Below are 14708 nucleotides of genomic sequence, written 5' to 3'. Positions count from 1 at the left end.
GGCACTCTTTCTTTCAGAGTTTGCCAAAACTTATACACTGTAGATTATATGTATCTCATTAGAGGCATATCTTGCCAACTGAGCTGATATACAAGCACAGGATACAAAAAAATCGTTAAGTTTGAGAAATACAATTTATTTTACATTTATATACTGTACCTTATACAAAATATTCCTAAACTATTCACTATTTCTTGCAAACCCACATCACACCACACTCCAAAACTGGGACATCTGGTCATCATGATAGTCAAAGAGTCCTAGAGGTTTATGGAATGTGGTTGGCACAGTTTCCCGAACAGTCATCTTACATGCTCGCTCAAAGATCTGAAAAGAAGAATAACTTTAATTTGGAAAGTTAAGAATTTAGCATATACTGCAATTAATTATCAAGGCAAGTGGAAGTTACAATCGACAATTCTTAAAACAATACGCCAAAAAATTACAGGACTTCTAATTTAAATAATCTGATATATTGTACAGGAAAGCAGATAAATGAGATGATAAATAAGAGATAACCATGACAAAAAACAATACTCTTGCATATTATGAATGCATTTCTGATAATAAAAGTGTAAGGCATTATTTTATTTGCATTTTATCATATATCCTTGAAAGCCTATCTTAGCATTTAAAGTCCTGCTTTTGTCTCCAAATGTAGAACTGTAAAATGTTCATTGTTTACAAAAATATTATCACACACACCAGAAGTAACAAAATACATTATTTACAAATCATATTGTTACAAAGACGAATGATGATTTTTGTTTATAAATTTACACAGAATAAATACATAACTTGATCCGCACATGAAATGAAAGTGCCAACTCTTTAGTACATCCTAGAAAAGCATTTCTCAACTAGCATTCCACAGAACTCCAAGGTAACTAGAGGTTCCTGCTAGAAATAGTGATAGACTAATTCTAATCAAATGAAAATGTATTTGAGTAATTTTTGTTTTTATTTTTTCTCATTTAACCAGTATCAGCAACAAAGACAGAAATTGTCTCCCTTCAGTACATATGTGATGAAATCTCTAGAAAATATTAACAGAAAAATAGTTACAGCAATAAGATTAAAGACACAAAATTTTACACTGTACTGGACACATCAAAAATTAAATTGCTGAGTGTGTAAACAATTACTGTACCATGTAAATTATTTTAAAAAAGAAAAACAGTTACAGCAACATGATTAAAGATACATAATATTTTACAGTGTACTGTACAGTAACTTCCTATCACAAATTAAAATGCCGAGTGTATGACCAATTACTGTACACTGTAAATGGTTTACAAAACAGAAGACAATAAACACAAGACTATTTATTACCTGTAATACTTATTAAGCATGCAATTCCACTCAGGATATAGGATCACTCTTACCTCTTCATAAGACGTTTCAACATATTCCGATATATTATATTCCACTGATGGTAAATTTCTGTTTATAAAGCCGGCAGTTTTGGCAACATAAGGCAGAGCATGCTGTGTCAGGGTTGCCACTTCCCAAAGGCTACTTTCAGAGGCATGGCATTGGGCAGGGTCAGGTTCATCAGCATCATATGGATCACTCTCCAAGGCTATGAAAAAGTTAATATCACTCAACATACTTCACCATAAAAATAAGCCAGATTCTTTGTAGAATTTTTTTAATCTACGTTCGTTTATTATAATTACCCTACATACAGCTCTCATTGGTTGGGAAGACATCAACCCACAATAAAAAGGTGAATATATGAAAGAGCTGTCTAGATATTAAAAAAAAAAAACACTTCTACATTTATTATTTCATTCACACCATATAGAATTACAGGTAAAATAGCAACACCAAACTCCAGCAATTGTCAAAAGAGCACCCCATCACTTAATCTAGTGGACTACAAACAAGAAATGATAACAATGGAGAACAATAAAAGAGCTGTCATGAGCAATTCTGCTAAACAGCAGAAGATGCAGGGAAAGACCTGTGACGAAAGTACTGTAATGAAAACTGCCTGAACGTTATGGGAAAGGAGGCAACAGTGGCAATGGGAGGAAAGGGCTACGCTCTTAATACTTGTGAGATTTCAAACAAGTGGAAATAGATTCAATAACAAAAGATCCCCATGATGGAGATGAAAATCAGAGAGCAAATAGTAGACACAGCAAAGAGAAAGAGAGAAGGCCCCATTAGCAATGATAAATCCATTTTGTTCATCCAAAATGAGCTGGGTGAAAATAGAAAACAAATTACCACTGTTGTAAGAAGTGCAAGTAATTTTTAATTTCCTGCCTGTTGGTGGAAAAATGCTATGTGCCCTGTCCATTTAGTATGAAAGTATATATTCCCAGGTCTGTACAATAGCACCTTTATGGACACCCCCAAAATTACCTACGTGTCTATAAATTAAACCTCAAGTAACAGGAAAATATGTAAAAATAGCTAAAGATGCAGCTATACATAAACTTTGCACCTAGGACAGTAATGGGTTTAAAAATATTGGAAATAAGAGCGAGAGAAACAATACAACTTTTGATATACATCTATATTAATATTAAACCAATTACTTCTTACAACAAACTCTTACTCACATACACTACATCCTTCCTACACAGAAACTTTTCGTAGCATTTAACAGAACTTGTTTTAGGCATTTTGTGATATTTGTGCTTCAAAGATTATCATCACATAAATTTTAACAACACAACAGATTGCAATACCCTACATTCATAAGTACTCCCTCACACACCAATATTTCTTTATTCAGTTCAACCTTATTTCCATCATATTAAAGTTCATCTTTAATTTTAAACTCAACACAAAATGAAACCACATAAAACCCACAAAACAACAATATTTCTTACCTTGAGCATTAGGGTTATCAATAAGCTTCTTCAGTCCTGGATATCTAATGAGAAGGTTTGCTATAAACTTGAGAATAAGAACCAGAGAAGAGGTTGGTGCTACAAGAGAGAGTCGTGCCAGGCGCTTGATGAAGGCAGCAACTAGGTACTCTGGAATATGTCTGCAAGAGAGCTATTCAGGTTAATCTACAACTAAGGGTACATACATGTATTGGACAGCATATTTTGGCAGTATAGGCATCGGTACAATTTCAACATATGGGTACAGGACTAGACGAGTTCTGACTCCTGTTAGCGGGCATAGAGCACTTCCTCCTATGGTTCATCTTAAACCATACCTTCCTAACTTTATCTAGAACATGTTTTGCTAATGGGCCTACAACCAGCTTCTCAATTACTGATAGGTGAACATAGGTGAAGTTAAGAATCGTTAACTCATCATCTCTCCTTTCCATGAGGTATGAGCAACGAGGAAAGACTAAAAGTATTAAACTTTTAAAGAAAATTTGATCATAATACACAAAATTATAAGGGGATTAAAAGAGGAAACAAGGACAAACTAGTTGGAATGCATCGTACATGAACATGGGGACACAGATAGAAACAAAATTCCCAAATGAGCCAGAGACATTAGAAATAATTGTTTTCAGTGTCGGTATTAAACAAATGTAATGCACTATAAAGTAAATGGGGGAAATAAACTACACATAGCATCAAATGTAGACATGACAGACCCCAATAAGCTCAGGAACCTATACACTCTTGACTTAAGACAGAGTGGCAGATGCCAAAGAGATAAAGCTCAACACATGCAAGCACAATTTGGTGATCACTCATGACCCAACCATTCCTACCTCCTACCCAACCCATCTCCAACACCCACCCAATCCATATGCCCCTTCCTTTTTCCTGCCCTCCTTGGAATGGGCCTCATCAGAAGTGGATGGAGTCCATGGCACCAGGTGAAAAAGTGAGAAAACTGGCTAACCTAGACCTTGGGTGACTTGATCTTCTATCCACAAGCAGTTTGGAACAACACAGTTAAGATAATTACCACATGTCAACAATCGTTTGCTTGTTTATGTTTGGTGTTCTAAATTTTCTTCAAACAGCCGTTTAATTTTTGCCCCATGCTTTCTGATGGGGTTCTCTCGGTTTTGCATGCATCTCTGATCTTCAAGCTCTCCTCGCCTAATAGGACTAGCTAAATTTTGGCCATGGGCCTGGATTCGAGCATTTACGTAACACCTTAAAAAATCTGAATACATTTCCTTAATCATGATTGCTTTGTTAACTTTTATTAAACAATTTATGAGCTTCAAAGTATCATAAACCAGGAATATTTGTTATTAAGCACTCTCACTTATTCAGAGCTCATAAACTGTTAATTAATGAAAGATGCACAAGCTTTGTAAGTGGTTTTATATATGCAAGATGAATTCTGGTCCTGGGTTCTGGTAGGCAAGGATAGGTCTCACAAGGCCAGGTGCAGTTAACTAAAGATGGTGGCTTGGATCACATTTAATGAACAGTTTAAAAGCAGACAAAATCACTACTTTAACAACTTAATTTATACAAACTGCTAAACAAGAAAGTGGCATCTGAATATCATATACATGACTATATGCTCAATGTATTTATCACTTATACTAATAGAAATCGGTTCGAGATTTAAGTCACAAAATAATTCGAGTCAAGATTTAATGGGTCTCTGAATGCACTGGACAAGATGCACTCCTCATTAGTTTAAATAATCAAATTTTGTACACATACAGAAGCATATATAATAATAAACACTACCACACCAAGCAAATAAAGTCAACATCTTTGGGGTTATAATGAGTATATGATAATGAAAACATATTTGTGTTTTACAGCTGAATCATATCATCTATTATTGTTGACCAGACCACACACTAGAATGTGAAGGGACGACGACGTTTCAGTCCGTCCTGGACCATTCTCAAGTCAGTCCAGGACGGACCGAAACGTCGTCGTCCCGTCACTTTCTAGTGTGTGGTTTGGTCAACATACTTCCCCCACGTTATTGTGACTCATCACCTGCATAGCATTATTATTAAATTGAAAATATATTGATGGATAAAAAAAATTTAGTATAATTTTTTTTATACTAATTATACTAATACTTACGATGAGGCGAGGAAACGATCACAGAGCATGAAGAATCTTGGTTTATATTTTGCATGAAATACAGTAGGCTCAAGCAGGCTATAGAGCTTTTTGTAAAAATCTGGATACTCCCTGCACAAATTAAAATAATTATAAAAATCCAAAATTCATATATTATTTAATGCAATTAAATAATATATGATATTACAGTTTTGACAGGGCAACTTTACAAAATTACAGTTTTACAGAGAGGCCTCCACTGTATATAAATTCATCTTCATTTATTACATTTATATAAAAAAATTTATAACCACCAGTTTAGCTTCTCTACTTAACAATTACCATGCATTTAAATTTTACAAATAAATATTAAGGACTTACAAGTTATGTTTATGTACTAAGATGAACACACCTTGAAGGGCTAAGAGACTGATAGCACCACCTGTAAGGCAGATAAGTGGCAGGATATTATAAGATTATTCGTATGCAGACGAGGAGTCACAATAACGTGGCTGAAATACATTGACTTAAGAATGGTCAACAATCGACTTGAGAATGGTCCAGTACGGACCAAAACGTCGTCGTCCCTTCACTTTCTAGTGTGTGGTTTGGTCAACATATTTCAGCCACATTATTGTGACTCCTCGTCTGCATGTTCTTATTTAGTCATTATGAGGACTAAAACAAAATAAAAGTCATTTAAAACTGTAATGAGAATGATAATATTTAGGCCTCTGATCTAACATGGGGAAACTTTAAATACAGTATTAAAGCTCACACCACAATACGCAGACATAATACGAAGTCTCTGTATGACAATGACAATATTCAATGACAATTGACAATGACAATATTCACTTGTGATGAGCACAACTGTTTATCATAAGAGCAGCAGTGAGTTCAAAACAATATAAAACCAAAAAATAAAACTGGCAGGTAAGGATATCATTTAGAAAATAGCACCTTAAATCAATTCTATTTATAGATTGGTTATGTTTATAATAATAGTTTCGGAAAATTTGATTTAAAAATACTAAAATATTTCTGTTACAAGATTCTATCCTAAATAATTGCCTTTGTATAAAATTGAAAGGCCCCAGCAGGAAAAATATAGTACAATAACAAAGCATTAACATTTTCAATCACAGTATCTGTATATATAGTCTTATTATTTAAAAAAATTATGATTATGTTATCAACATTGATTGAATGTTGCATCAAAGCTGCTTGCCCAGATTTACCCTTGTGGGTTGTTAAGTGAATATACAACAAAATTGTACTGTAGCTACATAATTTATAGTACTAGAAAAAGGGTGAAGTAAGGTAATTATCAGGAGAAAGCACTAAGCCATTATGTTTAAATAAAGAACAAGGGTGGAAATGCAACAGAAAATTAAACAAGAACAAAAGGTAGACATTAGCAAATAATCAGAACTTCCAAAATACATATATTGCAATTTACTTCTACTAACCAAGATTATAGGATTCCATGAAGAAATCTGTGAGATTAATGGGTGAATCCAAGTGATGCATGACCTTCTCGGGTATGAGAATCAAACACCGGCGATACAAATCAGGCGTTAAAGGATACCTCAGTACCTCGGGCCATATGGTGTTGATGGCAATCTTAGCTTTGTCATATGGAATCGTGAACATGGGCTGCTCATCTGCTCCTGCCTCACTTCCTTTGGGAATCAAAAAACAAAATCTTTGAAATCTTTGGATGACTTTCATACATGCAAAAACAACTACAGCCATCAGATGCTGACTGTGCATCTTTCTTTGAACAGTGACTGTGTAGCTAGATTTGTGTTAGCAACTTTTATATATGGCTACCAGGTATTTCATAGCATTTGTTCCATTTAAAAATGTTTATCTTGGTAATTGTCTGCCGTCTCTGCAGACTCATAAATTTAACTATTATTGGTGACCTTTAAGTAATTATCAAAAGAAGGCACCAAGCTGGGTAGACTATGTAGCTGTGAGTTTTAATGCTGTGCTGTTCAGCACAAACAAATCAAAGTCAGTACTGTATGTCCGTCTAATGCAGCATATAATTCTCTACTGACATCAGTGTTAATTCTTACTTACCACTGTTAGGCTCCAAGAGAAACTTAGGTCGTTCAAGATTAGCAGCATTTTCCATCGGTATGTTTATTTGTTCTAACAGAGGGAACAGGTTGTTCATGAATTTTACCGAGACATCTTTACCTTTCTGTACTTTAACTACAATGCTCAACGTCTGAAAAATGTTAGAATTAATATTAGACTAACATCCAGTGGTTTATACTGAACAGAATATATGTAGGTACAGTACAAGGTATTAACAAATACTAACTAGTGCTTGATCAGACAATAATACAAAATCTCATTTCAGACTAGAAAGTTCTAAAACTCCTTAATATGCATAATGCACTATACCAAAAAACCATCAAACTCAATTCAGGAAATATCAAAACTTAAAACATTATCTCATGTACACATTTTTTTTTTCGTGGTTTCTTTAATCAATAACATTATTCTTGACAAGTCCCAGGTACATGTTAGACCCCAGAACAAATTCCCAAGTACAAATGTCACAATTAATTTCAGTAGTGGACATGTTTAGTGCTAAACATTGGCTGCTTTTTATTCAACATCTTAATTTCTAAAGCTACTAGCCCCCATTACTACGTAAGCATTGCTTGTGAGAAGTAGAAGGGGAATACCCCCCTATTCAAACCAATACTTCTTTTCTTTGCCCACACTCACACATCAATGACACTTGGTATTTTTTTCCTTTTTCTTCCACATTACTCTTCCACTAAAAAATTAATTGTGAATTGTTTACTTTTGTCTTTTCCGTTTACACTGCATCTAAGTTTTCTACTACTGAACTTTTGCGAGTTGAATCAACACATCAAATACTCTTATAAAATACTTTATGTGCTACTTCAGAATCTTTTAATTGCATGTACTGTAGTTAAAATATCACAGATTGGTTGTTCCAAGAGGGAAACAAAACCATGACAATATAATAAGACCAATTCAAGTGATCAATCATATGTAAATAAATTTTTTTGGCAAATCTTGATAATTTTTCTTTAACGTCCAAAGACATAATAACATATATATATATGTGGTAAAAGAAAGCAAGCAAGCTAGCTAGCTAGGATTACTGTTGAATGTACATGCATACATAATACCGATGTTTTATACAACTAACAATTTTAAAATAATCATACCATGAGAGTAAAGAACATGAAGTCTTGGCATTCCATATACTCAAACAAAAGCGTGATCAGATGGCGGTAATCCACAGAGCTTGAGACAAGGGCCATTATCAAAGGCTGTAGAGAAAAAGACGGCACATAAGACTGTATGAATAGAGGTATCTGGAAAAAAACTATTGGCCCATATGCACCAGCTCTTCTTTACAACCTACCACTCCCACTCGGAAGTTTCCTGTGCTGTTGCTTTTATTAAATTACTTCTTAACTTATTTCCCAGACCAGCAATCCTATTTCTGAATCAGTATTTACCAATTAATTTACTAAATCTAAGTTTATTCAATTTGAAAACCTTGTTTCATATTCTACACTTGGGTTGATATGATTAGATGCCTATCTATATCCCCTTACAGAGATAATTGAACAGGAAAATAAGAGACCCTGCTGTCTCTAAATTTTTGTATTTGTCACTGTATAATGCATCTCCTTATAATTCATTTGTTTATTTACCCGTAATCTGTGCATGGGAAACTGGTAGGCAACATCTGTTCTCGTCTTTACTGGATGTCGTCCTTCAGATTGGATTAACTTTACTATGGAGCACAATGCCAGTTCCTGTACCGATTGTTCTAAAATATAAAAGCAATATTAATGATAATAATTACAAGGTATTGCAATTTTGCTACTGACAAAATTAGTTTTAGTGCTGATTGTTCTGATGTATAAAGAATTCCAAGGGTTTTACGAAGTTGCACATACTGTACATATCAGATATAAATTCAAGATAATTGCATACTGTACTTATTATGTGTTAAAAGAAATGCAGAAATGTTGTGTGTTCCAGAAATACAGTGATGATACAGTACTGAGAAAAAGATTTACAACAGACCCAGTAATTTTTGAATGCTGCATATTGAATTTTACTTTAGTTAAAAAAAATTATGAAAACTTAATATAATTGAAAACAATTTGAGATAATGAATCTGAATCGAAAGTTGACACATCAGCTAGATACTGGATAAAACGTAAGACAAACAAAATGCTAAAATTATAAATATTTGTGGAACTGTAATAGCATTTCCACCAGCAAAATACAGAGGTACAAATGCTGCAAGTGAACAAGTAGATAAACACTACGGACAGCATTTCAATAAAGACAAAGTAAGGCAAGGTAATTATCAGGCAAAAATGCTAAGCCATTTTGACTATATAACATTTGGGTGGGATATCAGGATATAGATTTGAGATAGGATAGAGAAAAGGAATGATGCTCAACCAGTTGGATGGTTGGGGATTGAACGCTGACCTGCAAGAGGTGATGCTATCTCTCTGCTGTCCAGTCCAAGTGATTGGGCAGAGACAAAGTAGGAGTAATGAGAAATATAAAACGAATACGCATTTTAACCCTTAAACAGCACAGCTGTTTAAAAGTACTGTATTACATCGAGATGCACATGACTAAAAATAGTTACAAATCGAATAAAAATTACAGCATATGGCAATGAAAGCCCCTGAGGTAATTGTAAAGATTGAGATTGAAACAGCAGAAAATCACCGATAGTGATTGGAACACAGGAGGAAATTGGAGATGATAATTGAAGCACAGGAGGCAATCGCAGACAGCAATTGGAGCACCATAGATAACGACAGACAGTGATCAACGTACAGGAGATAATTTCAAATAACGAATGGAAAAAAATGTTAATCTGAAGAGTGCACACATAAAAACCCGAAATGGTTGTATAAATCATATTACTAAACAAGCTTATACATTATACAGTTGTAATAAGGAGCCCTACCTTCATGTCCAAGTTGGCTGAGCAATTTCTTGTGCGTTTCATCGTATCTTTGATACAGCCACCGATTAAATTTTCTATTTGCACTATCTACACTGCCTGTGAATTAAATAAGCATACTTAGTACCTATTTACCGTAATTTTTAGATACTGTACACTCGAATTAGATATATGTTTCAGAGAAATAGTTATTCTTCACTATAAACTCAAATACTGTACTCTATGAAATAGGTTTTCCGTGAAGTACCAATCTTTAACTCCCTGTGGCAAGGCCTACTGGTCCCATCTACTGGATAGGATCTTTCTCAGTTTGGACAGGTAGACAATCTGCACAGGAATAACAATGATCTTTTCAAATGCCCCTGATGATAGGGAAACACATTTTACCATCCCAGTTGTTTTCTTTCATGTATATTTAATTTTAATTTTAACTTTTTTCGTATTCTATATTTATTTCCTAGAGAACGTCTATATATTACAACCTCAGCAGAGTTGCAGGTCACCTTTGACAAGCTATTGGCTTCCTGTCCCCATCAGGCCACAAGAGTTGGTGGTCCTTCAAGTATACTCAAGGAAACATTAGTCCGTCACACATTTATCCGTTCTCTTACCTACCCTATCTTGAGTTTCTTGAGTTTCTTGAGTTTATTTCGGGGCTTTAGTGTCCCCGCGGCCCGGTCCTCGACCAGGCCTCCACCCCCCCAGGAAGCAGCGCGTGACAGCTGACTAACTCCCAGGTACCTATTTACTGCTAGGTAACAGGGGCATAGGGTGAAAGAAACTCTGCCCATCGTTTCTCGCCGGCGCCCGGGATCGAACCCGGGACCACAGGATCACGTGACCAGCGTGCAACCCTATGAGTAAAATCTTCATGAATTTCATACTGGTCTTTTTTTTCATTAATCTATTCTCACTACAGCCTTGCATATTAAATACTTAGAGCTGTCATACTTTTCTGTTCTCATCTTTTCATTATTTCTAATTTTATGTAATATATCTAAGCAATAATCTGCACACAACATTTATCTTTGGCATATATTTACCTGTTGGCCACTATATTTACAGCTAGGGAAGGAACAGGAAGTCAGTGACAATTTCCCCACACTTTCCAGTACTGTACATCTAAAAATACTAATCAGATGGAAACGTAAGTGTGTCATGGCAACATGAGCGAGAGCTTATGGCCAGTACTGGTGATTAGCAAAAGGTATGCACTGAAAATAATGTCATGGGTATCTTCTCAATCAGCAACTTCGAAACCAAATATGAATGTAACTCAATTATGTCATATTTGGTTTCATAATTACGAATTAAAAGCATGAAAAAAAACTAGACCTCATTCCTATAGCCACTAAACAGATATGCATAGACACTATACAGTACTTTACTTATAAAATCGGTACACATAAATCATACACTTACACAAAAATTTAAGTATATAATATAATTAACACTTTCGCGCTCTCCGCAAAGGTCACTCAGCCAACCGAATGTGCGCGCTGCGTTTTTATCGCTTAAGCGTAAAAACAAAAATGTGTATACTCTTTTTACTCTTCTGACCTTAGTTCTCATGCTACGTATTTCATTTTGGTACCAACGTGTTCGCAATAAAATTCTCTAGAAGAACATTAGTAAAATAAGTCACGAAATATATAGGGATACCAGCACCAAATAAATAACTACGTAGATGACTCGCCGTGAGCGCCCATCAGCAACAAAATGTTTTTACTCTTGGGATTGTAATCACCTCCACACTTGTTCTACAGCGTTAATTTTGGTATCAATGGACTCGCAATGAAATTCCCAACACGGTGATATGAATATAAGCGTAGAATAATGATGCAGCCCGCCCGCAAGAGTGTGGGAAGTGGTGAAATTGTTACCCGGTATCGGTGACGGGACGACGCACGGCGCTTTGAAAGTTTATACTTATTTCACTCTCATGACATTAATTTTCTATGTACGTCATTCATTTTTATGTCAATGTGTTCGCAATAGAATGTTCTATGTGCCCATAGGTAAAAAATATCAACAAAGCGTAAGTTAGAATAGCGACAAATATAAAACAACGCTGGAACATATCAGTGAGCGTCAAACACACACGAAATATTTTTACTTTTGTTATGTTTGTCAAGATTATACTTGTTGCACACAGTTATTTTTGGTTGTATATTGATCGGAATAAAATTCCCTAAACAGACATATGCATATAATACATGATATGGGGGAAGAATTACCAGTATAAACGGCTAAAGTCACCCACCTGCAACCCGTTTGGGACAAAATACCATTTGATCGAAGTTATCCACACCTTTCATGAACTTATTGTACCATGCAGCCTAGTGGTGAGAAAGAGAGCCTCATAGCGCGCAGTTTGAAACAAACCCAAAGTAAATCGGATAAAAATTGAATTTTATACAAATATTTTAAAAGTTGACATAACTTTATGTCCACTATGCGTTTGCGTTAGACAAAACCGAACGCGCCGGCGCGTCCAGATAGCGCGAAAGTGTTAAGTTACAATTTACATTTTGTACAGATACCATTCCAATTCTTTTTGCACAGAATACATTGCCTTTTATCTGCATCCTGCAACGTTTATTGTCGACTGCCTATCTTAACAACTTGAATATAACATATATAACCCGCAAATTTCTTTCCTTGAATATAATTGCAGTTACAGTATTTGTTTCTTACCAGGTATTTTAGTTGGAATCTTGATGCTGTCTTCATTTAAAAGGAATGTAAATATATGATGTAATCCAGTTATGGCAGATTTTATTGTCCCAGTTTCATTGCTCTGAAAAAATTTAAACTTTGTCAAAAATGGTACAGTATAGTACTTGGAAGTTAGTCAACCGCTGTGGGCTGCATCCTGGAAGACGTCGGTTATTGGCTAGGGGCACCTCAAGAAGCCTAATAAATTACTGGGTAACACAGAAGAAGTGAGATCATTTGATTGTTTGATGCATTGGTTAGAAATACAGTACAGGTATATGTATGTGCATGAATCTATGTATACAAATAGGGGCTGCCTTGTATAGGCCAATAGGCATTCTGAAGTTTCCATAATTCTTACGTTCCTGTTCTAAAAAAATAAAAACTACATTAACCATATAAAAGTAATAAAATTCAAAGCATGCAATAGTCATATATCCTTTCAAAATACAGTATTTTGATGAGCTTTGATTTGTAGAAATCATAGTGATGCAATATTCAGTATGGTCTCCTTTTGCATTCAGCAGCCAACACTTCTGTTATTAATTTATTTATATATACAAGGGTTCTTACATTCTTGTACATGGGGGCTAAAGCTTAAGGTCATCAGCCTTAAGTGTATAGGGGTGCAATCAACTATTATGTGGACATTTTACACACAACAGGTTAGGTTAGAATGGATTAGGATATGTTAAATTCGGCTTCTGGAGGACATTGCACAGGATACAATGGATACAAACAATTACCATCTGAATAATTATTATGAAATAAATTTTATATATATTATACTCTTATCATACAAGAGTTCTTACATTCTTGTACAGCCACTAGCTCACATAGCATTTTAGGTAAGCCCTTAATCCTAATTTTGACACCCAGAAGCATCCCGTAGCAGCTGTCTAACTCCCAAGCACCTATTTACTGCTAGGTGAACAGGTGCATCAAGGTGAAACTCTGTACAACACGAAAAAACATAAGTTAATCTGAAAAATATCTTTTTATAAAGAAATTAGATGAAAATAAAGAGCTGGTGATGCCAAATCAAATCGACGATCCAAGCGTCGGTTAGGTTAGGTTAGATTTGGCTAGGTTAGGTTAGGTTAGGTTATTCATTACTAACGTATTGCCAGGAAGCTTTGTGAAGCTTGTGGTAATTAGACGGACCCCCTGGACTCTTAGGACTACAGACGCTGAGCGCTTTCCACTCAGCCTTCAGGCTCCACGATACTAATTGATACAAAGTATATATATGTAAATTTGGAAAACTCCTACAGGATAGCAGCATGCTTTGCATCTTTGATACAGGCTAACAGATGCTGCGTTCATATAGTCTATAATTTCCTTACCTCAAGACGCTCCATTATATCTACGATAATGTTGGCATTCTTCACTTTGTCAGCTTTAAATTCTTTCAAAAGGACTTTCATAGTCCTTTTATTTGTCTTTGTATCAGCCATGTTATCAGACGACTGGCAAGTTCGGACCATCAAGCACGTGGATACCTCTTCATTGTTTATCAGGACTAATAACTTTACGGGCTCACCATAGCCCGTCCTACATGGACAAATAATTACAAACTCCAAATTTATTACAAAAATAATTTATTATACTAAATATTTATACTATTTAATTATAAATTAATAGGGAGCAATATATTATTTTGGGACAATAATTTTAAGTAATCGAATAATAAAAGAATATTTGAGGCAATATAATGTTACAAAGGGGGGATACAGGTCACATCGTACACAAGGCGACTCACTAACGGATTTTGAGACCTATTTAACTTAACCTAACCCACCCGAATGAAATACAATCTAACCTGAGCTAATACATCCTAGCATAGCAATATACACAGTTTTAACAGAGAACGAACTTCTTCAAATCGTTTCGTGTCCGAAACGACCATATCCCTTACACGGATAGAGGTAAATATTCATATTCAAGTATATATTAGTGGTTTTGTAAGAATGTAAGAACACCAATGTTATGTACTCTCACAGCCCAAT

The 14708-nt window shown here is 35.0% G+C and overlaps 1 protein-coding gene across 2 annotated transcripts; it reads right to left on the bottom strand.

Moving 5' to 3' along the window:
• Positions 1-120: 120 nt before the first annotated feature.
• Positions 121-14241, bottom strand: LOC123759102 (nucleolar complex protein 4 homolog A). Of its 2 annotated transcripts, none has more exons than XM_045743960.2 (12): positions 14046-14241; positions 12679-12781; positions 9985-10080; positions 8696-8814; positions 8201-8305; positions 7068-7218; positions 6449-6661; positions 5358-5418; positions 4998-5108; positions 2847-3007; positions 1386-1582; positions 121-327 (listed from the first exon to the last, which is right to left on the bottom strand). In XM_045743960.2, exons 1-12 carry the CDS (start codon positions 14184-14186, stop codon positions 208-210), a joined length of 1578 nt encoding a protein of 525 aa, XP_045599916.2. In that variant the 5' UTR covers positions 14187-14241; the 3' UTR covers positions 121-207. The 2 variants fall into 2 exon arrangements, with proteins under 2 accessions (XP_045599916.2, XP_045599915.2); XM_045743959.2 differs by lacking the exon at positions 14046-14241 and adding an exon at positions 13820-14008.
• Positions 14242-14708: the final 467 nt, after the last annotated feature.

The sequence above is a fragment of the Procambarus clarkii genome, chromosome 15, assembly GCF_040958095.1.
Source record: "Procambarus clarkii isolate CNS0578487 chromosome 15, FALCON_Pclarkii_2.0, whole genome shotgun sequence".
Classification (NCBI taxonomy): Eukaryota; Metazoa; Arthropoda; class Malacostraca; order Decapoda; family Cambaridae; genus Procambarus; species Procambarus clarkii.
Note: the sequence above shows the minus strand (reverse complement) of the source record. Positions and strands in the feature narration are given on the sequence as shown.

What these genes read in the sequence shown, in the direction of transcription:
- LOC123759102 (XM_045743959.2), bottom strand. Translation starts at nt 13,993, where the DNA reads ATGCAAAGCATGCTGCTATCCTGTAGGAGTTTTCCAAATTTACATATA. An exon ending in CAGCCAACTTGGACATGAAG is followed by an intron (nt 8,815 to 9,984) that starts GTAGGGCTCCTT and finishes TTTATATTTTAG; the next exon opens with AACAATCGGTACAGGAACTG. An exon ending in GATCGTTTCCTCGCCTCATC is followed by an intron (nt 3,008 to 4,997) that starts GTAAGTATTAGT and finishes GCTCTCTTGCAG; the next exon opens with ACATATTCCAGAGTACCTAG.